The following is a 23996-nucleotide window of genomic DNA, read 5'->3' on the forward strand; positions in this document are numbered from 1 at the left end:
ACAGCGGTAAAGGATGCTCGACAGGTCGAGTATTCCGGACTATCCCAGTCGAGTGCTTCTCGCACTTTTCCTTCGAAGGCAACACCTGGGCTGACTTATTCGCCTCCTTTGCCGGCTGATTGTGGAGGGTGCTGCAAAGTTTGCTCGAAACTTGCTGCAGCAAATACACCAGCCAAGGGTGAAATAACTTTGACACAAAACTTGGCGAAAACCAAAAACCTTTCAAGAGTCCACTTCTCTCCAACAAATGCTAATCAAGACTGGTCGCAGGAGCGGGAGCGGAAGCTCTAGGATAAAAGGATCTGCATAAACTTTCAGTGCAAGAAAAGCCAATTGAAGGAACAAAAACTTGTTGGCCGATAATTGTCACTCCACTCTCTCACGAGTGGATTCCCATCACAGCAGCACTGACACTGTTTTAGTTGACTTTTCAGTTAGAAACAAATAAAATTATCGATTCAAAACCATGCACAATCTTCGCTTCCGTTCGCTGATCACCTTCACGAGCCTCTGGCTAATCGGTCGCCAGCGTTCGAGCTGCGTGGAAGAAGGAACTGCGATTGGGGACACCAAGGGTCAGGCCTGGAACAATGACTGGGACCAAGGCAATCCCATGGCAGCGCAAGTAAGCGCGGGACAGAAATCAAAGGCCTCGCGACACATCATAATGGTGAGGCACGGACACTACAAAAAGTCGAAGGCAACCGGCGATCAGCTCACAGACCTCGGACGACGGCAGGCCAAGTTGACGGGCAAGCGACTGCGGGAGTGGAACATCAGCTGGGACCAGGTGGTGGTCTCCACCATGACGCGTGCCCAACAGACATCGGAGATTATCCTTAAAGAACTGAACTTTGATCCCCGCAGCGTAGTCCACACGGATGAGCTGCGAGAGGGAGCGCCGTATCTCGCGGATCCCCCATCGAAAGCGCGCAGACAGAAGCTGGAGGAATCCATTCGCCGGGATGGACCCCGCATTGAGGCTGCCTTCAGGCGCTACTTCTACCGTGCCCCGCCCGACCAGGAGCGCGAATCGTTCCTCCTGATCGTCTGCCATTCGAATGTCATTCGGTATGTGATCCTGCGTGCCCTGCAGCTGCCACCTGAAGCCTGGACACGGCTCAGTCTCAATCACGGCTCCATTACCTGGCTGACTGTCCACCCAACGGGCTACGTATCGCTGCGCTTCATGGGCGATTCGGGCTTCATGCCCGTGCAGCAGATCAGCAGTCGCTGCAGCAGAGACTCGGGCTTAAAGCCTCCAAAGGAGATCCAGAATCGCGGCTGAGCCTGATTAAATCATGTCTGTGTGAAAAATAGAGCTCGAATGCATCACATCATTTGCATCCGTACAATGTGTTACCCTCCCTCACCCAATACAGACTCTCACCGGCCAGAAACGTGACTTTCGTGCACATTTTGGGCCGCATTCGGGTGTCTGGCAACGGCAACGACAACGACAACTACAGCTGCAGCTGCACTGTTGCAAAAACCACTTTAACTTTGGCCAACATCACTTTACTGTCGTTCGCATCTGGCATTGGTTGCAGGCAACATCCAGTGGCCACGGCGGTCACGGAGCGTTGCTGCATGCCAGACCACTCGCCCCCCTTTTGCCACATTTTTGCTACTCTTTTGGGTTTTGTCTCCTGCTCATTAGTGCGCCTTTAATTTTGGTTATTGTTCCTGTACCCCCGATGTTGTTCGGTTTCGGTTTCTGGTTTCTGGTTTTGGTTTCTGGCTTGCTCCTGTCGTTTTATTCAATTTGCATCCCAACCTTCACAATTTGAATTGAATTTGAGCGGGGCATTGGCAGTTGCCAGGCACGGGCTGTGCCTTTGTTCTCTGGAAGATTTCTGTAAGGGTAAAGCCATGCCATCGCAGTTCACTCTTCAAATCTGACGTATCGATTCTCTGTCATTTTGTTAGGGGGGAAATGCTAATAATTCCCTTCATTTTGGGGCTATCCCTTTGGAGCTCGGACACCGCGGCCGACCGGGGAGTCTTTGCCGAGCTGCATGACAAAACATTTGAGATGCTGATCACCGGTGGCCACATACCGGACAGTGGGACTCTGATCAGGCACATTGTCTCCATACGAACCCTCAACTATATTGAATATCGTGGCGACAATCACTTTTGCAGCGGCGTTTTGGTCAGCAGTCGGGCGGTGCTGACTGCCGCCCACTGCGTCACTGAGTAAGTGTGTAAGTGTGAGGTAAGAGAAACGCAGATGAGGCATTGAACCTGCTCCACCACCTGCCACACAGCTGGTTCAAGGCGGCCATGAACCCGCGCTCACTGCTCGTCGTGTTTGGCAACACGCAGCGGCTGGGCTTCTACGCGATTGAGGAATGCCGTCGCGTGGACCGTCTGGTGCTGCATCCCGAGTACAAACGTTACAAGCAGAACGATCTGGCGGTGCTCCAACTGAGCAAGCGCATACCCAGCAACCTGATCAATGTGCGGCCCATGCTGATGCGGCACCGCTCCCGTGCCACCGAGGGCATGCACTGCATCACCATGGGCTGGGGTCAGGTCTATCCGGTACGTACATCTGCAGAGATTGTTACTAGTTCCTCCAGCTATTCCTTTACAGCACGGACCCTACTCAAATGTAATCATCTATCTGGAGGTGATGATTCGGAATCATAGTTTCTGCGAGGGCAAGGTTACATCGTACAACAGACGCGGACATCTGTGCGCTGAGGCCGATTCCTTTGGCGCATTCTGTCCCGGCGATATGGGTGGACCGCTGATATGCCGCGACTGGCTGGCTGGCATCATTGGTGGCTCCAATCTCTGCGAGGGCGGCAAAGCCTTGAAGTTTACAAACTATTCGTACCACGAAAAGTGGATCAAGGGTACGGTGCTCGCACTCACAGGAGAGGCAAACGATCGGTTCTCTCCGGCTGCCACGCTGCTGTTACTCTCCCTGTTGATCAGCAGCTCATAATACAATAAAAAAAAGGATCCACAATCCCAGTTGAAACCGGGTGCTGCCCCGTCAGTGGGATGTCAACATTTATATTTGATAAAAATTCCCGAGTTAAAGTCTGAAAACGGTTTCAGGCTGCCGTGCAATTCTCTGGGAAAATGCATAAATCAAAAGCAAATTGAATTTCAGTCAGAGCCGGCTGCCACCGAGGCATTGGCGGCGCAACGCTGTTGATGTTGTGCCACCGCACCCGCTCCACCCCCTTTTCAATCCCCACTCCCACTCTGACAATATGTTGAGTAAGATGCCGTGGGGAGGCAAACGTGAGAGCACACAGCTCAGATCTGCTACGCTCCACTCCGACGATGTTGGGCTAAAAACTTTGCCAGGGCGCTTGCAGCTCATGCAACTTTAAAACAAAGTCTACTTAATGCAAAGCTCAAGGCGCCAGCCGCCAACACAAACAAAACCTGCGAAATTGCTCCTAAGTACTTATGGCAGTGAGAGAGAGAGCCCCAAACTATTAATTCCACTTTCAAAGCGTTTTGCCTCCCAACCAAAAAAGATGCCAGTATAAATGTCGGAAGACTACGCAGAATCGATAGTGCTGAGAGATCATAGTGCATAGTCTGGGGTTCAATTGCTTGTGATAAAAGGTTCCACCCCTCTCTCTTTGCTGTGGAAACTCACCACACATGATGGTCTGGTCTGGTCTGGTCTGGTCTCGCTGCAAAAAGGTAAAACAGAGAAAAATTTCTAAGTTTTCTTTTACGACGATTATTGGGTGCCAGCAACACTTTTCGCTGTTCAGTCGGTTGACGGCGCTCGTCAGGCTTTGTGTGTTCAATTGCTTAGAGAATTGTTGCGCCAGGATACGCATACCACCCGCCCATCCTAAGTGTGCTTAAATAAACAAATAAACAAGTGTTTGTGTTTGTGCATGAAAATTAAATGGAAAACTTAATGAATTCCGCATGAGGTGTGCGAGTGTTTGCAGTCCAAATTCGAAATAATTTTGGGTTTCCGTGACGGAATGTACACATAAATACCGCTGCGAGCTGGCGATATATTTACGTATCAAACTAATTGCATTCTAATTTAAATAACTTTTAATTAAAAACATGACCTCGTAATAAAGTAACGTGACCCCAAAAGCCGCATAGAGAGCGTGTGCAATAGTGTGTGTGTGTGTGTTTGTTTGTATGTGCAACTTCACTTCGATTGGGGAAATCAATCAGCAATTAGGAAGGCAAACCGAGGTGCGTATGTTCATTTACCGTGCAATTTATTAATTAATCGAATCTGGCGCACACACTGGCGAAATCTGAAGCGTTGAGGTTCAGCCTCATTAAGGTTTCATAATCACGAGACGGCAGGTATTTTCCTTCTATTCCGCCACCCATTTGCATTTGTAAACCAATGCACTTTGATTGCTGCTGCAACTATTTCCTTTACTCGTTTACCAGTTGCTTCTGCCACTCGAATAACTCCACTGTAAGCTGTGGGGAAAAGCTCTTACGTAAGTAAGAGTAGGAGTATGTGACCCAATGCATTGAACTCTGCCACCTCGCATTATAATACTTGGAGTGCTATCATAAAACGGCTTTTACTAATATCTTTCTAACAAGCCAACCCCATGGCAGAGAGCGTTAGTGGCAGCACAACACAATGAGCAGATAATGGGCGACAACACTTGGGCGGGGCGGTGCGACTTGTGCCTTTCAGCACATTGCGTATCGAGTTGCCTTCAAACGAGCTTGGGACAGCAAATTCGAGCGCCTTGACTCGTGTCCATTGGGCTAACATAATCGCACATGGGGGAGAGACACACACACAGACAGACAGAGAGTCCAAGCGGGGGGTATCGAGTTTTAATGACCCACTTTCGGGCTCAAGACTGTTTAACTTTTGCTGCACAGCGCCATGGGTTTGTTCTAATTCCGCCGGACAGTGTAAATCCCAGGGCAGAGCAATTAGCAGTGGCCAGTGGCCAGTGGCCAGTGTCCAGTGGCCAGTAGCATGAATGGACGATAAAGGCGGCAAAGCGGTACGTACGTACGCTGCCAATACGTAGATATTGTCAAGGAAAACAAATGAGTTGAGTTCGCCCCGCAGAACTTGTGGGGCTTCCATGGGTAGCTGCACTTCGGCCCTCAAGAGAGATGTCTATTCAGCACAGAAGACGGAGAAAGAGAGGCAACAAAGAGACAGAAAGAGAAAGAGAGTGTGACTGAAAGTCATTACCCATTGATATACACTTTATGTTGTAGCTAAAGAAACTTTTTGTTTTCGTTTCATTTTGGTTTTTTGTTGACAGCATGGAAAAGACTCAAAGACAGCAAAAGAAACAAACAATTAATGAAATTAAAAAGTGACAACAAAACTTAATCCAAGGCGTCTTTCAGGGGAAAGCTATTTAAAGCAATCAAAATGTAAAGATTCTCCCATTCGTAATAAACTAAAGCCCAAAGTTGGGTCTCTCTCCTCTTTGGGCAAGCAATTTACGGTCCCAAACTAAATTCATTTGTGGGCTAAAAATAATGGCAAAAATTCCTCAGGCTGCTGCAATACTCATTAATTTGGTAGATGTCACATATTCCTTGCAAGTTGCTAGGACTTTTCCCGGTCCCGGTCCCGGTCCCTTGTCCCTGCCACATGTAATACCAGTACCAGTAGGGCCATGCCACACACAGGCACACACGTGCACATATGTACACACCAAATACATAAATGTATGTACGTACAATATGAATGCATAATTGGAACATAAAATTCCAAAAATATTTTACAACATCCTCTGTGGTACCCTCCCCCAGCCACACACGTACGTTTCTGTGTGTGTTGGTGAGTGATATTCATGGTCATATGGCCTGCTGCCTTCATTTATTCATTCACAGCACAGCGCCTGAAGGAGGTCTCGTGCTTGGCCTGGCCTGGCCTGTGCCGCCCACCGCCCACCGCCCCCACAAGCACACAAGCATTTCCGACAAACGGGCAGCGAAGATGGACCAGCGTAATCTAACACTGCCACCGCCAGCCGCACCAACAACAATTATGTCCTCGTCATCATCAGCAGCCACAGGAGCAGCAGCAGCAGCGGCAGTGGGCGCAGCTCTTCTGGTGGAAGCAGCAGGCGGACCCACCACATCGGCACTGGCGAGTATCGCAGCAGCAGCAGCAGCAACAACAACCATAGCATTAGCCACAACAACGACGCCGACAACAACCACGCCGGGCACATTTTTTACATACAGCATACCGGGCATGGACATAGCGCCAGGACCATTTATATTCACCTACGTTAGTGAATTTTTATCGCTTATCACGCCCGAAGAATTGCCGCTCGGTAAGTCCTGCCCCCTGCCATGTGTGCCCAGCCATTCACTGAGAGAAAAACCTATCAGCAAGTTCAGAAAATCGCCCAAGGGACTCGCTTTGTTTAGGTCTGTAAACGAGAAAATCATTTTCCGAGTGCATTTGTGTGAGGGTTCAACAGTGGGTGGTTCCACCTTCAGTTCAGAAATTTAAGCATGCTAAGGATGGTGCCTGATTGGGCGTATCCATGACCAAGCTTACAGCATACACAGCTGTAAGATATAAGAATAGAAGTTGTCTCGAAAGCAGACCAAAGTCAGAGTCGGCCTGTCTATAGCCAGCAAATCCATAGCTAAATATGTTTTGTTTTTTTTGAATCTCTGTCTAAATTGCCAAATGTCCAATGAGGAGAACTTGCTACAAAGTTTTATGAAAAAGTATGGCGTGCAGGAGGATGTTGCCCGTCACTATCTGACAGCCAATGACTGGGCCTTGGAGCGGGCCAGCTGCACATACGAGTCGGACACGGCCGCGGGCAGCAGCAATGCCATTGAAACGTCCAGCACAGACCAGCAGGATGATGGCACCGAGGATAACTTTGCCGCAAGCTCCACCAACACCCTAGTCCAGTCGGAGAAACGTGTCAGCATCGAGAACTCCACTCCGGCCCTGACCAATTTGGACAGCAGCCGCAGCATGCGTGCCTGGGGGCAAGGCCTGCGTCTGGGCAGCGCTCATCCGATCAATCCGTTGCCGCCACGGCGCCCAGCTCAGGACTCGGACACGGAGAACACGGAGAACGACAGCGAACAAACGATTGTGGTGCTGAATCTCTGGTCGGAGGGCTTCTCCGTGGACGGTGGCTCGCTCCGGCTGTACGATGTGCCGGAGAATGAACGTTTTCTGCGCTCCATCCTGCGCGGGGACTTCCCCCCGGAGATGCTGCTTCTGGGCCAAAGGTTGGAGCTGAGTGTCCAGGATCACACCAACGAATCCTACAGGCATTTTACGCGCAAACAGTTTCTGGGCTCAGGGCGCCCGCTGGGCAATCCCTCGAGTCACTTGGATATAACTCCGCCACCGGAGTCATTGGACAGGCGCCAGGAGCAGCATGCAGAGGGCAGACTGAACTTCGACGAGAGGTCAGCCATGACCACTGTCCAGCTGCGTCTCTCCGATGGCAGCCGCATCTCGGCCCGCTTCAATCCCACCCACAATGTGGGCGATCTCTACCGCTACGTCCGCCTGGCCCGACCCGAGTACTCCCACCGCAGCTTCGTGCTGATGACGAGCTTTCCCCGCCAACAGCTGGACGAGACGGATGTCCGCACCCTGAACGAGGCGAATCTTTGCAATGTAGTCATCATCCAACACATGCACGAGGCACAGCCCGAGCAATCCTTCAGCGACTTTTCTGATGTGAATCTTGACTAAATCTGAATATAGACAGCGAATTTAGCCCCTTTTTTCCTAGCATTTGATTAAAGATTTCCTCAAATCGAATATTTGCAGATTCCATACGCGATGTTCTACACAAAAATGTCAGCCTGCTCGACTTTGCCTCGAATGTAAGTCCAAGGTTCTGTGGCTAAGAAAACAAACTCAAGTCTAACCGTAACCTACCCTTTCAGGCCATCAAAATCGAATCCGGTTTCATTGGCCTGATGAGCATCTTTGCCATCCTCGCGCTGGTACCGCTAATCGCCACCTGTGCCTGGTGCTGTGGCCGCCGTGCCACCCAGGAGGAGGTGGACCACATACGCAGGGCACCCGTTCACATACGCGACGAGGCGCTGGAGGAGAGTCTGCGGTGCCGCAAGAGCGCCGGCCTGGTCACACTCTGGATCATCTTTGTGCTGCTCACGTAAGTCTGCGGATGGAAGGTTTTGCAGGAGACAAGACGGGGAAGGAGTGACTTTTTCATGGCTATTTTGCAGGCTGAGCGACCTTAGCATATTTTATGCCAATAGCCGACTCTCCGCTGGCATCGAGATGACGCCCGAAATGGTAAAGTCAGCCGTGCACGATGTGGAGGTCTTTCTCAAGGACACACATCTGCAGATCAAACACAAACTGGATAATGGCTTTCATGTTTCCGTTGAGAGAGTCGTCAAAGACTTGGAAGGTTAGTCGAGGATTGTGGCGATGGCCCTGGATTAGAGGCGTCATAAAAGTTTCTTGCCAACTTTGTGTCGCCTCGCCACGAGCACATTTATAGCATTCGATTCATGCATTATGCTAAAACTTTATCCGCACTGCATTCTGAGTTATTGTCGTGGTTCTACTCCTTGTCCTCCCATGAATTTCGTGCTAAAAAATACTGATATATTTACTGTATGCCGTGTGCACTCTTCCACAGACGTGGATGTTCTACTCGGTGAGCCGATTCAAGCGGAAATATCTGCACACACTGGCCTTGAGCTGGCATATGATTCATTGACGACACTTAGCCTGGGTGAGTATTATGGTTAAGTGCTAACCGCCCTGCCCCCTGGTCCAGTTGCGATTGTCCGGCTGCGGACTTGACCCAAATTCCATTGTTCATTGTGGCATGAAAATGCCTGCGATGGCCATGCAGGCCTAGCTGCGGTCATGTTGCACAAACATGACAATAAACAAGCACCCAATAAATTAAAACGCTCTCGCACTCAGAGGGCGTAGCCAAATGGTGGTTGACCTTTCATTTGCGGTTTCGGGTCAACCCGTTTAAATTTAAATTTGTACCTCAACCCAATGGGAATAAGCAGCCCACAAATGTGTATTCATTTATGTTGGTAGATGTGCTCAAGCTAAACAAGCAAAGCAATTGATGAGACTGAATTGGAGTGGGAGAATGCAGGCGGTGGGAGGCATTTCCGGCTGCCACAAGAACCCATGAAAGCGCCAATAAGCTTTGCAGCCGGGTGACAGGACAAATGGCAAGATGACAGCTCCATTATGTTTGCCTTCGAGCACAATGTGCAATTTTGAATCAGTCTTCTTTGATCCCGTCTCCCGGTTCCCGGTTCCCGATTCCCCACTGCCAGTTCCCAGCACCCGATTCCGTGCCTCATGGCCGAATAAATATGCTATAATAATAGTCGAAATAATAATATTTTCGTACATTTGTCGCTGTCAGCGAATGCGGAGCTCATCTATCGCGTCCTCATGCTGCAGGAGACTGTCGGCCGAGCCCTGAAGCTCTCCCAGGAGGCAACGGCACGCATGGAGGAGCTGCAGATACAATTGTCGGTGCTGCAGCGCCAGTGCACGTACAGGGACCGGCCGCTATGCGACACATTGCGTATACGCAGCTTCGAAGAGAACGGCGTCGTCGATGCCCTGAAAACTGTAAGTCTTTGTCTCTCTCTCTCTCTTTTCTAAAAGGTTTAAATAATTTTCTGCTCTTATTTATCATCGTTCTCATCGCTCTCTTTTTTCTGTTTTGTTTTCTTCTAATTTTGCCCCGCCATTTCTCATTTCCTGGACACAATGAACGAATTTGTCAGCTGCAAGAGGACCAGAGCATCTTCCGTATGCGCTACTTGGGCGAAATTGAATTTGGTGCCACTGTCAAAAATCTGACATCGGAAGTTGGTGTGTCACGTTCTATTTTCAGCAATTTCCCGCAACAAGTTAAACATGACACGGCATATGAGCGGAACTGTGAGTAAACCAATCAAAATAAAGTAAAATAATAAAAATATAAGACAAAAGCGGGGAAGCCCCCACGGTCGCCGACGCATCCCTCTATTGTTAATTTGATTTTTTAATAATTTTGCATTAATCGATACTTATCACGAAATACGAATTGATTTTTCCTAATAACAAATGGATGGCACTGTTGACTGAGTTAGAGACCGGAGAAGAAAAGGCACAAGAACATAAAATATCTTAAAGCGACCCAAATAGACCCCAGACTATTTTGTATAATAGGAAGAAAATATATGATAGATATGTAGAAATGGTGGATTTTTTTTCTGAAAATGATTGAATATATGCATTTTTCGACTTTCAAAAATGGGAAGAACAAGGAAAATAAGTGTATAATTAAAGGATAAATGAATTCATGAAATATTTATACAGAATAGAATAAGAATAAGAACAATTATGATATAAAAAGAGTATGGTGCAAACTCACCATCAGATATTCTCTCTTTTGATGTTCTCTTATTCTGTTTCAAATCAAAGAGAAACAAACGCAAATGTCATACATATTCCGCTTGTTGTAAATTCTTGCGGTAAATGTCATATTTATTGTTTCCACGCTTTAATCAGTTTTGAGGGACATTTTATTGTCTTTTTTTTTTTTGCCGTATCCGCCTGGCTCTCCTTGCCGTCATAATGACCATCGACACAAAAACTTGCAGTGTACACCGAGTGAGATTTTTTCCGCTCTTTCTTTAGTCTTGCGGGACATTCAACTGTATTTATTCTGTAACTCACTCTAACACTGCAGAAACTTTTCACTCACTTTTTCCGTATCCGCCTGGCTCTCCTTGCCAACATAATGACCATCAACACTAGCACTTGCACTTAACACTGAGTGAGATTATATTTTCCGCTCTTTCTTTAGTCTTGCGGTACATTAAACTGTGTTTACACTCAACTCACTCTTACACTGCACTCACTTTGGCCGCAACCGCCCGGCCCTCCTTGCCGTCATAATGACCATCGACACTGACACTTGCACTTAACACTGAGTGAGATTTTATTTTCCGCTCTTTCTTTAGTCTTGCGGTACATTCAACTGTGTTTACACTCAACTCACTCTTACACTGCACTCACTTTGGCCGCAACCGCCCGGCCCTCCTTGCCGTCATAATGACCCTCGACACTGACACTTGCACTTAACACTGAGTGAGATTTTATTTTCCGCTCTTTCTTTAGTCTTGCGGTACATTCAACTGTGTTTACACTCAACTCACTCTTACACTGCACTCACTTTGGCCGTATCCGCCTGGCTCTCCTTGTCGTCATAATGACCATCGACACTTGCACTTAACACTGAGTGAGATTTTATTTTCCGCTCTTTCTTTAGTCTTGCGGTACATTCAACTGTGCTTACACTCAACTCACTCTTACACTGCACTCACTTTGGCCGTATCCGCCTGGCTCTCCTTGCCGTCATAATGACCATCGACACTTGCACTTAACACTGAGTGAGATTTTATTTTCCGCTCTTTCTTTAGTCTTGCGGTACATACAACTGTGCTTACACTCAACTCACTCTTACACTGCACTCACTTTGGCCGCAACCGCCCGGCTCTCCTTGCCGTCATAATGACCATCAACACTAGCACTTGCACTTAACACTGAGTGAGATTTTATTTTCCGCTCTTTCTTTAGTCTTGCGGTACATTAAACTGTGTTTACACTCAACTCACTCTTACACTGCACTCACTTTGGCCGCAACCGCACGGCTCTCCTTACCGTCATAATGACCATCGACACTAGCACTTAACACTTAGTGAGATTTTATTTTCCGCTCTTTCTTTAGTCTTGCGGGGCATTTAACTATATTTGCTTGTAACTCACTCTAACACTGCACTCACTTTCCACTCACTTTTGCCGAACCAGCCTGGCAACGCCGGCACTGATACTCACTCTCACAGAAAAAAAAGCAAAACAACTTAAGAGCCATGCTCGATCCCGTTACTTTTTCTCGCCCTCTTTCCACTGGAATTCTTATGACTTGAAAAGGGTGGGGGAGAGGGAGACATCGCTAAAACTGCGACGCAATTGTCATTTTTCGGGCATATTTTCGCACAGAGAAAACATTGAAATTATTATTTTTCACACTTGCTGTGATATTTTTTTTACTTTTGCCAACGCCTTTAGCTCTTCCCCTCGTGGGGTTGCACTCTTGGGATGTGACCCATTGTTTTCCCGTAGTTTTTGCACAAATTTTACCACTTCTCCGGCAGATATTACTTTAAAACACTTTCTACACTTATCACACTCATTTTTTCACTACTTTCAGAACTTTTCCACTGTTTATTAATATTTTTTCCTCTACGAAATTGAAAAACGCGTCGGCGCCGGTAACTTAAATGTCACTGTTGCTCTCTTTTCACTCAAATTAATTTGACTGCAATCGGCGATGGCAACTGAGAGCGGCTTTGCTTTTACATTGTGTGTGTGAGTGTGTGTTGTTTATTTTGCGAATGTACTCGAATCTACGTATGTATGTATGAAGAAGATGCGATGCGATCATCAGCAAGAAAAAAGCTTTGAAGAGTTTTTTTTACCGTTGGTCCTCGTTTCCTATTGCTTGCGATGTCAGTAGGGCGTAAAGAGCGCGGCATTGTTGTTTTTGCAATCTGTGCTTCTTGTTGCAGTCTGACAAATGTAAAGAGAACGCTAAGAGAGCACTCTTTCGGATAGGATTGAAGAACTCTTTGCCAAAGAATGTTTGTTATTGGTGATGCCTTGAATTGTTATTGGTACCACCTTCCTTGAATAGTTTGGGGTGGGGCGGAGATGGGAAGTCTATTTATAGTGAAGAGTTCTTATTTTTGATCCTCTCTTCCCAACCATTTCACTGACCTGAAGAAGTGGAGGAAGCGAAGAGAGCAGTGATTGAATGAAGTGCTCAACTTCGCAGAGAGGATTTAAGAGCGTATTTGCGTGTTTTCTTTTTGCAGTTGCTTTCGCTTGTGGCTTCAGTGTCCGTGCTGTACTGTAAATAAAGACAAATACGTATGTTCATAACCCAATAACCCAAGATATTTTTTTGCGACTCACCACAAAAGCATCACACACAAATCCATGCATTGGACATGGACCAAGTCCCAAACTCGATTATGGCGTCAATTTAACTGTACAACTCAATCAATGGCACACATCCACCCATTCCACAGCCCATATCCCACTCACATAACTGTAACAGGTAACGGGTATCTAAATCCAATAAACCCATGAATCTGACAATGCAATTTCCGAAACAAAGCGGATAAGAGAGCGGAGAGATGTGTAGGCAAGGCACAGCAAAGCTCAATATTAATTAGTGTCACCTGGTTCTGGTCTATGGATGCTAATTGAATTGGCGTAAACTTTCCCCCACAGATACCCTGGAGCAGTTGTCGAGCATTCGCCACAGGACAACGGCCAATGCACAGCAGCTGACGTCGGCCATCAATGTGGTGCTGAAGCGACTGGAGGGCACCTGGCCCTCGCTGCAGCCGGCCTACAATGAGCTCAAGGAGTGGGCCGACATGTACTGGAGCATGGGCTGGATAGCCGCCATGGTCATCATCTGGGTGATGCTCTTTATGCTAATGTCCTACTGCTGCTTCCTCTGCGAATCGAACACCAAGTCCGGCGTCGTCTTCTTCGTGGCCGTGCTGATCATCTGCCTCGCCAGCATCGCCCTCACCTTCTACGGCATCTTCTCGCTGGCCGTCGGCGGCAACACGGAGGTCTTCCTCTGCCGCTCACTCTACGACAAGGACTACGACATGCTGGGTAAGCTATTCGACAAGCCCGGCTATGTGTATGCCCGCGAGCCCCAGACGGGCATCATTGGGGAACTGCTGCGACCCGCAGGCGTCAATCGGTCTGTTGTGAATGTCAGCCTAGGCAGCGCGCTCAGGTGAGTCGCGCAGTGCACCAGCCAACCCCGGGTGCAGCCCATTAATCTCTGTGTGTAAACTTAGAGTTCCCGTTCCCAGGTAGCCCAACAACCAAAGTACCCAGCCAGCCAGCGTTGAAGTAACGAATTTTGTTATCCAATTACTTTGATACTGTACGTGCCTGTAATTTTGATTGAACGCCCTGCCCAAAAAGTTCCCTGAGAACGCGACCATTGCCACCCCGTAAGAAATATAACAAAAATGCTTACACAGTCGCATCGATTAAGAGTTCTTCCCAGCGGTGTACACACTGTTCTACTCGATTAATGTAATGTACGTTCGAGGCAACACTTGTAAATTCCTTAAATGCTAATCAAATGATTGGAAGAGCCTCTTAAGCGATCCCACTGTGATTATCCCTTTCTGTGTTTATCTGCCCAGCCACTCCCCAGCCACTTATAACTTTCATTTTGCCAAAACTTGTCACTGACCAAAATTCACACACAGACAGCTAAAGCCACAACGCAATCTCTGTAGACTGCAGAGACTACAGAACTTATTCGGCTTCAAATCCCATTCAGTCCCAGAGCAGAGAGCACAGTACACAGGCCTGTCAGGCAGCAGTCGGAGTCGGAGTCGGAGACCGACCGACCCTAAGCCACAAAGTTTTGAAAGCCCAATGAAATTTGCTAGCCACATGGCACTCAATTTTACGAAGAACATACCAATGCCAACGCCAATACAGCCACAAGCACCCACCCACACCCACATGCACGCACTGCCACACACACAGAAGTTGTAACCGCAAATTTTAAGCACGATTCCAATTATCTGAACAGATACAAAATGCGCATGCAAGCCTCCCCCCCAAGCTGCGTGTGTGTGTGCATGTAAGCTAAGAGCTGGTGTGTCCGAAAAGTAGCACCAATTTTAGACCCACAAAATCCGTGCCCAAAGGCAACTCTCCTTTGACTCCTTTGTATTTCCCTTTGGCGAACTGCAACTTTTGTATACCGTAAACAGAGGCTGCGAACAAAATCAAGCGTCGTACAATGTCTTTCAATTGGATGCATTCGTGAATACCACGAAAATCGCGGATTTGAAACAATTTCCAAAAGTTTCGACGGCCATCGATGCAATTTCCGTGTCGGGCCGCACGCTGCTCTCGCTGACCCAATCCGTACAGAACATATTGGAGAATATGCTGCAGACATCCTCATTCAATCTGACCACATATCGCAGCAGTGTGGGTGCGCCCACGCCCGAAAAGGATTTGGCCACATTCATCGATCAAATGCAGCGAGTAGCCCTACAGGTACGTACAGGCGTACTCCATCTGCTGACAGCCGCTGATTAGGTTCCATTTCAAATGGAAATGGCGCAAAAACAAATCCTTTCCCCATCCGTTTTGCCTTTTCAGATTCAGGACGTCGCCACATCATCACGCATGACCACCCTGGGCAGCCGCTCAAAGCGCCTGCAGGCCTCGATTCTGCAGCCATTGGAGAATCTACAGAATGAAATACTGTACCATCTGACGGCGCTCGAACTGCAGCGGGATCCGTGGGCCAAGCAGGTGAATCAGACGCTCAATCATCTGAAGAGCATTCAGGGCTACCTCGAGAACAAGGCGGGCGAGATATGCCACAACATGACACGACTCTACACGGACCGGTGAGTCATCCCAACGAAGGGGATTATAAATTATAAACAAAGGCAAACACAAACGCACGCAAATGTGCATCGTTGGTTCGAGTTAATTGCTGCAAAAATCTCTCAGAGATTCTTTGCCAAAAGTTACGGTCACACCCCAAATTGCAAGGTGCGTTTACTAACGAGGTGACGTTCGTTGTCCGCTGTGGGCAGGATCAATACCTTACTCACCTCGCGCAGAGCGAGACACTCGCTAGAAAGTGATGGAGAGAGAGATATTGCTGCCCTGTGGTGAAGACGCCACCTTGCAAGTAAATTCACCTTGGGTCGTGCCATTGTTGTGCTGCTGCAGAGAAAACAAACAAAACTCAAACAAACTGCTACAAAAGCGAAGCGGAAGAGCTGCACATAGTTTTCCCCTTTTATCAGATAATTGAAAGTCGTAATCGTTTGATTAAGTTTGCCCAAGTGGCATGATTGCATTCTCCTTGTGTTTGTGCAGCAAAAACGAAACAAAACACATGCCACGCCCCTGCTGCCATTTCGTATTTTCTCTGGTCTTACCCTCCACAGCCTGAAAGCTTACTTGACCAGCAGTCGCGCCACAATGGAATCACAGCTTGGGGACACCACCACCAAGTGCCGACCCTTCTACGACACCTTCGATGCCAGCCGCACGTTCCTCTGCCGCAACATGGTGGACTTTGTCAATGGGTTGACCTTCTTCATCCTCCTCACGCTGCTGCTGTGGGCCATTGGCACGCCCGTGGGCCTCAATCTGATCACCATACAGACACGCCTGAATGTGATGCAAGCGGCACAGGCACGCAGCAAGAGCAGGCAGCGACGCAGCGATCGCAGTCCGGATCGGGAGCGGGAGCGAGAGCAGCGCAGCGACAGTCGCGGTAGGAAGAAGCAGCGAACGAGCAGTGTGTCGGCCACAGGCAGGAGTGCACGCAGAGAGCAGAGCAGGGAGCGTAGCACCAGTAGCACGGCACGAGCAAGGCCACAGCTGTAAGTAGATCCGCATCGGGAATGAGATTAATCTGAAGAATTGATATCCCTCCCACAGACGTCGCACCGCCACGGAGGAAACCCTCGACTTGGACGATGATTCGACACCAACTAGACAGCCGCAGCAGCAGCAGCAGCAGCCACCGCAACGGCGACAGGAGCAGAATCAGCGGGAAATGGATAGAGAGCGGGATCAGCATAGTCGGGAACGGGAACGGGAGCGGGAGCAGAGTCGCGGACGTGAGGTGTCGGCCATCAATACGCCCGTGCGTAGTCGCAGCCGTCAGCAGCTGTGAGTATTTCTTGAGCTCGCTTGAGTCGTTGCATCAATCCATCAGACTCATTTCCATCATTTGCATCGGACTGCGGCAGGCGGCACGATCCCGAGGAGGACAACTGGGGCTCATCCAGTGGTCCCAGTCGGGCCACATCCAATGAGCGCGAGACCAGTCAGGCTAGAAAGATTCTCAATGTTTGGCAGTCGGGCAGAAATAAGATCAAGCCACCGACGCTGTAAGTTTGTAGAATGCCCCCACAGTGTCCCCCTTTTGACAGCCGATCTCTGGTTTCCCCCCGCAAAACAGTCAGCGGCAGGGCACCGAGGAGTACGACTTTGATGTGGCACCCGATGACATTGGCTGGCGTTCGCATGTCCAGTCCAGTGTCAGTCCCGAGCAACGCAGCCGTCAGCCGCCAGACACTCGCTCCAATCTTCGTACTAAACAGAAGCTGTAAGTCTGCCGCCCCCCGACCCGCCACCGCCCCCGCGTGTCCCATGGCTCTCACTCTCACTCTGTCTCTCAGACGTAGTACCAATGCGGATAGAGCTAGCAGCGAAATGGTGCGTCGTCCCGTAACGCCCGTCTTGAGCGTTAATCCAGACATACCGGCAGCCATGCCCATGCCCCGCACACCGATGCGTTTGAGGAGCAAAGTCTCGCTGACTGCCCGAGCGGTGCAGGATATTGTCAACAAGCGGAGTCAGCGTCTGTGAGTGTCCCCGAGTACCAGACCCGAGTCCCACGCTCCATTCCAACTCTCACCCAGCCATAAGTAAAAGTCATTGCCAAATCGAAGTTTACATTAAAACTTGACTTATCCTTTTGCTTATCCTTTTGCCCCCACAGCCAACGCACTGGCACCGATGAATTTGACTTTGACGAAAGCGATGCCTATGGCACTGGAGCACATCTAGAGGCGGATGTGGCGGCGTAAGAAAGCTGCCCAAATGTCTTTTTTGAGTAACCAAATTCCCTTTTTCTTACAGCGCCCGACGCACGCCACCGCGCAGCGCTCCGCCGCCCCCGCCTCCGCCAGCGCCCGGCATGAACAGGTTCTACCAACGTTATTAACCATTGTAAACCGTTTGACGACGTTTTGTTTTTTGTGGTTTGTCTCTTGAGTTTTTGTTTATTATTTTGATTTAGTTTTGATTAATTTGTTGGTGTTTTTTTTTTGTTGATGTTGTGCGAAAGAAATGCCAGTGACCAAAGTGCCAGTTACCAATCGAAACAAACACACACACAACTTTCTTATTGTGTTCACAGCGACAAAGCCTATATATTCTGAAATCTCCAAACTTTCTCTCCCCGCAACCAAACTGACTACCCGGCGCAGAGGCCTGAGCGTGCGCTGGCACGAGGAAGACGAGGACTTGGTCTTTGAGGATGTCGATGCGCCGAAAAAAAGCTAAAAAAAATCTAACCTAAGTGCCCACACGAATTTCTAAGGCTAAAACTAAGTCTCGTCTTGCAAAATTTGTTTTATATTTCGCTTCTGATAGATAGCCCATAGACTCACCCACCGATGCGTGGGTTTCATTATGTTTTAAGCATTTAACAAGGTGTATCAAACCTTTAATAAATAAAGTAAAATCATGCCTTGAAAGATCTGCCTTGAGGTGTGAGAAGTGCAAAAGATCGAGCAGCTTGGATCGTTTCTAAAGGCTTTGAAAGGGTAAAGGGTTCTCTACGTCTCAGCTTCACCATCGATTGTCGTGGAGTAGCTATACGATTATATTGCAGTCTCGGAGCTAAAGTTTCGCTTAATTGTTTGCTTTATTTGGTTGTCAAACTTGTTCAGAATCGTTTCAAAAGTTACGCCACGGTACACGCGTTTACTTCTTCTTCAGGAATGGGCTGACGATGGCTGGAGCGGCAGCGGCATACGTGGTGTACGCAGGAGCAGCTGCAGCATAGGTTGTGTAGGCAGGAGCAGCAGCGGCATAGGTCGAGTAGGCTGGAGCAGCAGCAGCGTAGGATGTGTAAGCTGGAGCAGCAGCAGCGTAGGATGTGTAAGCTGGAGCGGCAGCAGCATAGGTGGAGTAAGCTGGAGCAGCAGCAGCATAGGTGGTCACGGGTGCCGAGTAGGCCACAGGTCCAGCGGCATAGGTGGCAGCATACGAAGGAGCAGCAGCATAGGTAACCGGCGAAGCCAGGAAGCCAGCCTGAGCGACGGCGAAGCAGAGAGCAAAGCAGATGATGAACTGCAAGGAGAAATGGTGAGGGAAACGTTAGCCAAAATGGAACATCGTTCTGGACAGCAGCCTGCGGCTTACCTTCATGTTGAACTGTTTGGGTTTGGTTGGTTTGTCAGCGACTGATGCTGTTTGCCAATTAGCTCGATCGTTTTATAGGCCAATCTGTGATTGGGGGGAGGACGGACCCCATTGCCCAAACGGGTTTACGGCTTAGGCCTTGGCAATAACAACCGAAATCTAAATTAGAACACAATTGCGTCCGCATTGAGTTTTCTGCATGGTAACGTTCAATGAACGCGGCCGCCGCCGCACCTTTTGTGACCAGAATCCGCAGCGTTCGATGTTTGCCGGGTATTAGCAATCGATGTCCGCTGGCTGTCCATGTCAAATGGATTACTCTTTCCCTGCTCTTTCGCTTGACAACTGAAATGAAATGAATTCTGATTACTGATTGTTTGTTGATTGCTGTGTGGGCAGAGAACTCACCTGGCGTCGGGTATGCCACCTCCTCGCTGATTATTGTCATGAATCGATTGACCATCGTCTCTGCATCACTCTTATCATTTAGTTATGGATTAATTCTTTGGTATTTGTGCTTAGCGTCATAATATTAACAGAGATTATTATGCATTAATGGACTAGAATGGAACTCTCTCTCTCTCTCTCGGTTCACTTTCTTCACTCTTTTGAAGCCATTGCTATACGCCTTTTTGTACATTTGTCTCTCTCTCTCTCGATCTTAATTATTAATTAATGAATTAAAGTGTTTTTCCAAGCCAACAACAACTCTCCATTATTAAGGCACTTCTTGGACTCCGCACAGCAATCAAAGTGCAATCCTACGCGCCAGCTTCTGGCAGCGGTCGAGCTGGAGCTGTCGTTAGCACAATCTCCCTTGGCCGCTTGCGTCGCACTTCAATCTCGTAGAGCGCCAGTCCAAACTGATGCACAAAGGAGCTAAACTGGCGCGTCAGGTAGAAGTAGCTGAGTGCTGGCGGCTGCTCCACGGCACAGGTGCCGCGCAGATCGTCGTGCGACCAGTGTGGGGCATCCACATCGCAGGGATGGCGACCCTGGATGCGGGGAAATGCCTCCGTGGAGAGATGTGGATAGAAGACGTGCAGCAGCTCAAAGTTCAGATAGCTGCTGGCATTGGAGCGCACCAAGGCCTCGTGGAGATCGCTGCTTAAGCTGGCAGGAATGGACAGATAGAGCTTGTAGCGCAGTCGACTCGGTCCCGATAGCTTGACCTCACAATTGCCGCTAATCAGCTTCACCTTGTGCAATAGATTGTCTAAGGGCTGGCTGCCGTACTCGTACAGGAAGAAGTCCCGCTGGCGTCGATAGCGGCTGTGGGTGCGCGGATTGAACTGGAGCACGCGGGAGCTGGGAATGTTCACCAGATGCAGGGGCAGACTGTAGACGTGCGAGGTCATCAGGTGAACGTGCGTGGCCGCTGGCTTGGTGGCCATCACATGGGCCATGTTCTCGGCCAGCGGATAGATGCCCGCCTGATGGATGAAGCCAAAGAAGAGCGTCAGCACGACGTTGCTCACATACCAGATTCTCAGCAGATGCGGGGCCGAGGCTTTGCTGCAGAGCAGCCGATCGTAGAACGCTCGCAGCAGATGATGCTCCTTCTGGAAGGGATACTTGGCACTGAAGCCAGTGACCAGCTTGGGGGCATGCAGCAGCAGCAATGGGAAGGTTATGGGTATGAGAAAGCGCGGCTCCTGATGGTTGATGAGCGACAGGAAGAAGAGCGGCACAAATATGGCACCCGACATGAGCGACACGATGCTCTGGAAGCGCGGCAGCACTTGGTACTCAGCACGAAAGAAGCGCAGGAGGATCTGTGCGAATGCACCCAAGCCCGCGAGGGCCAGCACATTGAAGAGCAGCGGCATGTTGACCATCAGATGGACATAGCACGGATGCACGCCATGGCTGGCTGTCTGCGCGGAGTTCAGGTTGTACTTGACAAAGTTCCAGGGCGTAAAGACAAAGTTATCAATGCCCAGCTGCATCATGTGCAGCTCTCCCACGGTCAGATGTTGATAGTACAGCGAGTCGCAGAAGATGAACACGAACAGCGCTGGCAGGGCGCACAGGCAGAAGAGTCCGATGCGTAGGTTAAAGTCTCGGAACGTAACGCTGCGTGTGCCCATGCCGCGCAGCAGCCAGTAGAAGACCATCGGGGCGCCAAAGAGCAGGAAGGTTGGACGATTGAACACGCCAGCCACACAGATGCTGGCCACGGAGAACATGTACTGGAAGTTGTGCGGCGGCAGGGCGTTCTTCAGCTTCCAGATCTTCACGCGCTCGCTGATGGACTCCGCCTTGTCGTACTTCTCCTCGAGGAACTCCTTTTTGTATATGACCGTGTTGGTCCGCAGCATGCACTCGGCCACCAGGCAGAGCAGCCACGAGCACATGGCCATCTCGAGGCTGTTGGAGAAGGTGCGCGTGCCAAAGACCAGCAGCACCCAGGAGCTGCCCAGCGCCAGCAGACGTATCTCAAAGCGCAGTCCGTACAGCCGGCAAACGCGATACAGACACCAGTCATTGCTGTACGAGATCAGGGTGTAGATTAGCCGCGGAAACACCACATACGCGTAGGTGGTGATTATCTCCACGTTCCACAGTTCCTGCACGTACATGGCAAAGAACTCGTAGAAGCTCCAGGGGACGCGCAGCAGCGCAAACGGCAGGGTGATGCTCCGCAGCGGCATCGAGTTGTTGAACTCCCAGGTGCGTGTGTGCTCCAGCCGAAAGTGATCACCTGCAAAAGGGAATTGTATAAATCTATGGCAATTAGCACGCTTTAGCCCCTCTCACCCGTCATCACTTCCACGCTCTGGAAGAACTCATCGGGATGCACATATCCAGGCTGCGGCACGAAAACCAGAGCCAGACGCGCCACCGCAAAGAAGAAATATGTGTTGAGGTGTCTGTCGGTGGGCACACGGTTCTGCCAAAGCTGCGAAATATGTCTGGACAGGCGCATATCTCTGCCGTCACGCTTATTTGCTTATTTTTTCTACAGCGAATCCTTTTTTTTTATTTTTTTGTTTTGGTATGGTCGTACGGATGAAACCAGTGTGACCGCGGAATTATCGATAAAATATACTCTTGCATTTTCAAAATATACTGTAAATATACCGTAGTCTTAAATCATATTCCTCGATTTTGATGTTCTATTTAATATTAACAGCCACTTAGGAGTCTCCGCGCTAAAACTATAATTTTATCGCATTTATCAATCAATTCTACACAAGATTGGTGAACTTATAGAAAACAATCTAATAAGGCTTGCCAATAAAATAGGGTTGAAGAGTCCCGTATCATGGTAATACAATGTCATAGTTTGACAGGAACCAGTTCCACTGAAGCACACAGTTTTGAGAGCATTGTAAATTTGAATTTAAATTTTCTGATTGATTCACGAAGCTGCTAAATAAATACACGAAAAGCACACACTCGCATAATCAAATGCACTTGGGTGCGCACTCAACCAATTATGCTTCTTCTCTCTCTCTCTCTCTCTCTCTGATGACGTAGTTTGCGGTTTTGCGGGTGCTAGGAAATGCGATATCGGCTTACAGTTATACAAGCCTGAATTGGCGGCTAAATAGTTCAAAAACGCACCCAACAGGCAGGCAGGCACACACGATTGGGTGCTGGGTTGGCCCATTGACAGACAGAGCGTCTGAGTGGCACACGGGCCAGAGATCGGAGCTCACAACAGATCAAAGTCAGTATCGAGTGGGGCTCGTGGGTGATCATCTCTCGATCTGTCGATCTTTTGCCTACCCCAAGCACATAAAACGTGTGCACGCTCAGCTAGCAATTAAATTGAATTTACCTACTTGAGAGCAGTCGATGGGCAGTCGCCAGTCTTGGGTCCGCGTTGCCCAGTTCGCGTTCCAAAGTCTCCAAGTGCAGCGCCAGTCTCCAGGCAGCTCCAAGTTTCATCTACGCGCGCGATTAATTAGCAAATTTTTAATTCACGTCTATTTATATTTTGTGTGGAAGTGAACTTGAGTCTTTATCGCTCGACAGCAGCTCTGCAAATGGTAAACAGCTTGAAAGCTGCACGAATTTCCAAGGAAAAGGGCCAAGAAATAAGCCCAAAAAAGTCTCAACAGTGACATTTAAATGCATTTTTTAAAGCCACAAGTCCCACCATTTAAAATTTAGATATAAAAATGCTTTTTAAACGTCTTTTAGGAGTTTCAAATGTATAAACTCACCCAACCATTTCCGTGTTAAATTGCTAAAGACACAAAACTTTGAGTCAACGCTTAGTCGTGTCAACTAAATTAGTGAAAAGAAAAGTTTTGTGCAGCATTTAGCTTGGGTGGCTTGGGTGCTTCGATGAGCAACAGTTTGTTGCAATTTAAGTTACGCTTTTGCCACCTGTCCGGCTCCGCACAGCCACGCCCCAACAGACACGAAGCGGCACTCGGGCTGCTCCTCCGGCCTGCCGAGGACTTCGTGGCGCCCGCCTGCGCATCGCGCGTATAAAAGGAGCCATCCGGCGGCAGGATGCATCAGTTGGCCCAGCGAAGCGGCGCGCGTTTCTCAATTCGAGTACCCAAGAAACCTGCAAGAGATTTTTTCAACTATTTCAAAGTGATTTTTGTATTAAAAGTGCTTAAGCAAGGGAAATAAAAGCGAAACGAATTTGTAATAAAAGTTTATAGAAAAGAGTAAGTGATTTATGACGAATACTTATGACAAACGAAAAGAGTTAATGGCATTTTATACTAAAATTGCATTAAAGAGAGTCCGCAAATGTTTTAGGAACTTAACCAGCAAAAGGATTTCGAGAAATTTCTATTCAAATTCCTTTGAAGAGAGCGAACAACAAAAGAACTAAACAATTTTAATTTTAACTTCTTTTAATTTGATTTAAAACACTCTTTTTTTAGATATTTTAAATTTAAATGTAATTTTTATTAAAAAACTCAACCCCTTTCCTGCTTGCCTCGAAGTTTCTTTTAATTGTTTTTCCATGCCTTCGTGGGTTGTCTTATCGAAA

At 48.6% G+C, this 23996-nt stretch overlaps 6 protein-coding genes across 9 annotated transcripts; 4 read left to right on the top strand and 2 right to left on the bottom strand.

The window, feature by feature from the left end:
• Positions 1–428: 428 nt before the first annotated feature.
• LOC117583627 (serine/threonine-protein phosphatase Pgam5, mitochondrial) lies at positions 429–1320 on the top strand. The gene has a single exon (XM_034272079.1). The coding sequence runs from the start codon at positions 467–469 to the stop codon at positions 1286–1288; it is 822 nt and encodes a 273-aa protein (XP_034127970.1). The 5' UTR covers positions 429–466; the 3' UTR covers positions 1289–1320.
• A 616-nt stretch (positions 1321–1936) lies between these two features.
• On the top strand, positions 1937–2980 carry LOC117592360 (ovochymase-1). Its single transcript, XM_034286056.1, has 3 exons — positions 1937–2199; positions 2271–2547; positions 2600–2980. The coding sequence occupies exons 1-3, from the start codon at positions 1937–1939 to the stop codon at positions 2954–2956; spliced, it is 897 nt and encodes a 298-aa protein (XP_034141947.1). The 3' UTR covers positions 2957–2980.
• Positions 2981–3770: 790 nt separating this feature from the next.
• On the top strand, positions 3771–18320 carry LOC117582154. Of its 4 annotated transcripts, none has more exons than XM_034269749.1 (19): positions 3771–4197; positions 5836–6284; positions 7766–7821; positions 7885–8117; positions 8191–8378; positions 8613–8708; positions 9372–9583; positions 9742–9898; positions 13301–13826; positions 14830–15121; positions 15227–15480; positions 16033–16473; positions 16532–16765; positions 16846–16986; positions 17058–17204; positions 17278–17463; positions 17601–17684; positions 17741–17806; positions 18091–18319. In XM_034269749.1, exons 2-19 carry the CDS (start codon positions 5942–5944, stop codon positions 18164–18166), a joined length of 3732 nt encoding a protein of 1243 aa, XP_034125640.1. In that variant the 5' UTR covers positions 3771–4197; positions 5836–5941; the 3' UTR covers positions 18167–18319. The 4 variants fall into 4 exon arrangements, 3 of the variants coding, with proteins under 3 accessions (XP_034125640.1, XP_034125649.1, XP_034125661.1); XM_034269758.1 differs by having other exon boundaries at positions 3772–4197; positions 18021–18320; XR_004573708.1 differs by lacking the exons at positions 17741–17806; positions 18091–18319 and having other exon boundaries at positions 3773–4197; positions 17278–17526; positions 17601–17679.
• Positions 6601–7720, top strand: LOC117582185 (NSFL1 cofactor p47). Its single transcript, XM_034269791.1, has one exon. The coding sequence runs from the start codon at positions 6650–6652 to the stop codon at positions 7685–7687; it is 1038 nt and encodes a 345-aa protein (XP_034125682.1). The 5' UTR covers positions 6601–6649; the 3' UTR covers positions 7688–7720.
• Positions 18321–18589: 269 nt separating the features above from the next.
• LOC117592361 (cuticle protein LPCP-23) lies at positions 18590–19036 on the bottom strand. The gene is made up of 2 exons (XM_034286057.1): positions 19031–19036; positions 18590–18958 (listed from the first exon to the last, which is right to left on the bottom strand). The coding sequence occupies exons 1-2, from the start codon at positions 19034–19036 to the stop codon at positions 18590–18592; spliced, it is 375 nt and encodes a 124-aa protein (XP_034141948.1).
• LOC117582176 (GPI mannosyltransferase 4) lies at positions 19037–22028 on the bottom strand. The gene is made up of 3 exons (XM_034269782.1): positions 21791–22028; positions 19439–21734; positions 19037–19375 (listed from the first exon to the last, which is right to left on the bottom strand). The coding sequence occupies exons 1-2, from the start codon at positions 21957–21959 to the stop codon at positions 19792–19794; spliced, it is 2112 nt and encodes a 703-aa protein (XP_034125673.1). The 5' UTR covers positions 21960–22028; the 3' UTR covers positions 19037–19375; positions 19439–19791.
• Between the last annotated feature and the right edge of the window lie 1968 nt (positions 22029–23996).

Source organism: Drosophila guanche, unplaced genomic scaffold, assembly GCF_900245975.1.
Source record: "Drosophila guanche unplaced genomic scaffold, DGUA_6, whole genome shotgun sequence".
NCBI lineage: Eukaryota > Metazoa > Arthropoda > Insecta > Diptera > Drosophilidae > Drosophila > Drosophila guanche.

What these genes read in the sequence shown, in the direction of transcription:
- LOC117582176 (XM_034269782.1), bottom strand. Translation starts at nt 21,959, where the DNA reads ATGCGCCTGTCCAGACATATTTCGCAGCTTTGGCAGAACCGTGTGCCC. An exon ending in GAGCGTGGAAGTGATGACGG is followed by an intron (nt 21,735 to 21,790) that starts GTGAGAGGGGCT and finishes TCCCTTTTGCAG; the next exon opens with GTGATCACTTTCGGCTGGAG.
- LOC117583627 (XM_034272079.1), top strand. Translation starts at nt 467, where the DNA reads ATGCACAATCTTCGCTTCCGTTCGCTGATCACCTTCACGAGCCTCTGG.
- LOC117592360 (XM_034286056.1), top strand. Translation starts at nt 1,937, where the DNA reads ATGCTAATAATTCCCTTCATTTTGGGGCTATCCCTTTGGAGCTCGGAC. An exon ending in GCCGCCCACTGCGTCACTGA is followed by an intron (nt 2,200 to 2,270) that starts GTAAGTGTGTAA and finishes CCTGCCACACAG; the next exon opens with CTGGTTCAAGGCGGCCATGA. An exon ending in GCTGGGGTCAGGTCTATCCG is followed by an intron (nt 2,548 to 2,599) that starts GTACGTACATCT and finishes ATTCCTTTACAG; the next exon opens with CACGGACCCTACTCAAATGT.
- LOC117582154 (XM_034269749.1), top strand. Translation starts at nt 5,942, where the DNA reads ATGGACCAGCGTAATCTAACACTGCCACCGCCAGCCGCACCAACAACA. An exon ending in TCGTCGATGCCCTGAAAACT is followed by an intron (nt 9,584 to 9,741) that starts GTAAGTCTTTGT and finishes CGAATTTGTCAG; the next exon opens with CTGCAAGAGGACCAGAGCAT. An exon ending in CTAGAGGCGGATGTGGCGGC is followed by an intron (nt 17,685 to 17,740) that starts GTAAGAAAGCTG and finishes TTTTTCTTACAG; the next exon opens with CGCCCGACGCACGCCACCGC.
- LOC117582185 (XM_034269791.1), top strand. Translation starts at nt 6,650, where the DNA reads ATGTCCAATGAGGAGAACTTGCTACAAAGTTTTATGAAAAAGTATGGC.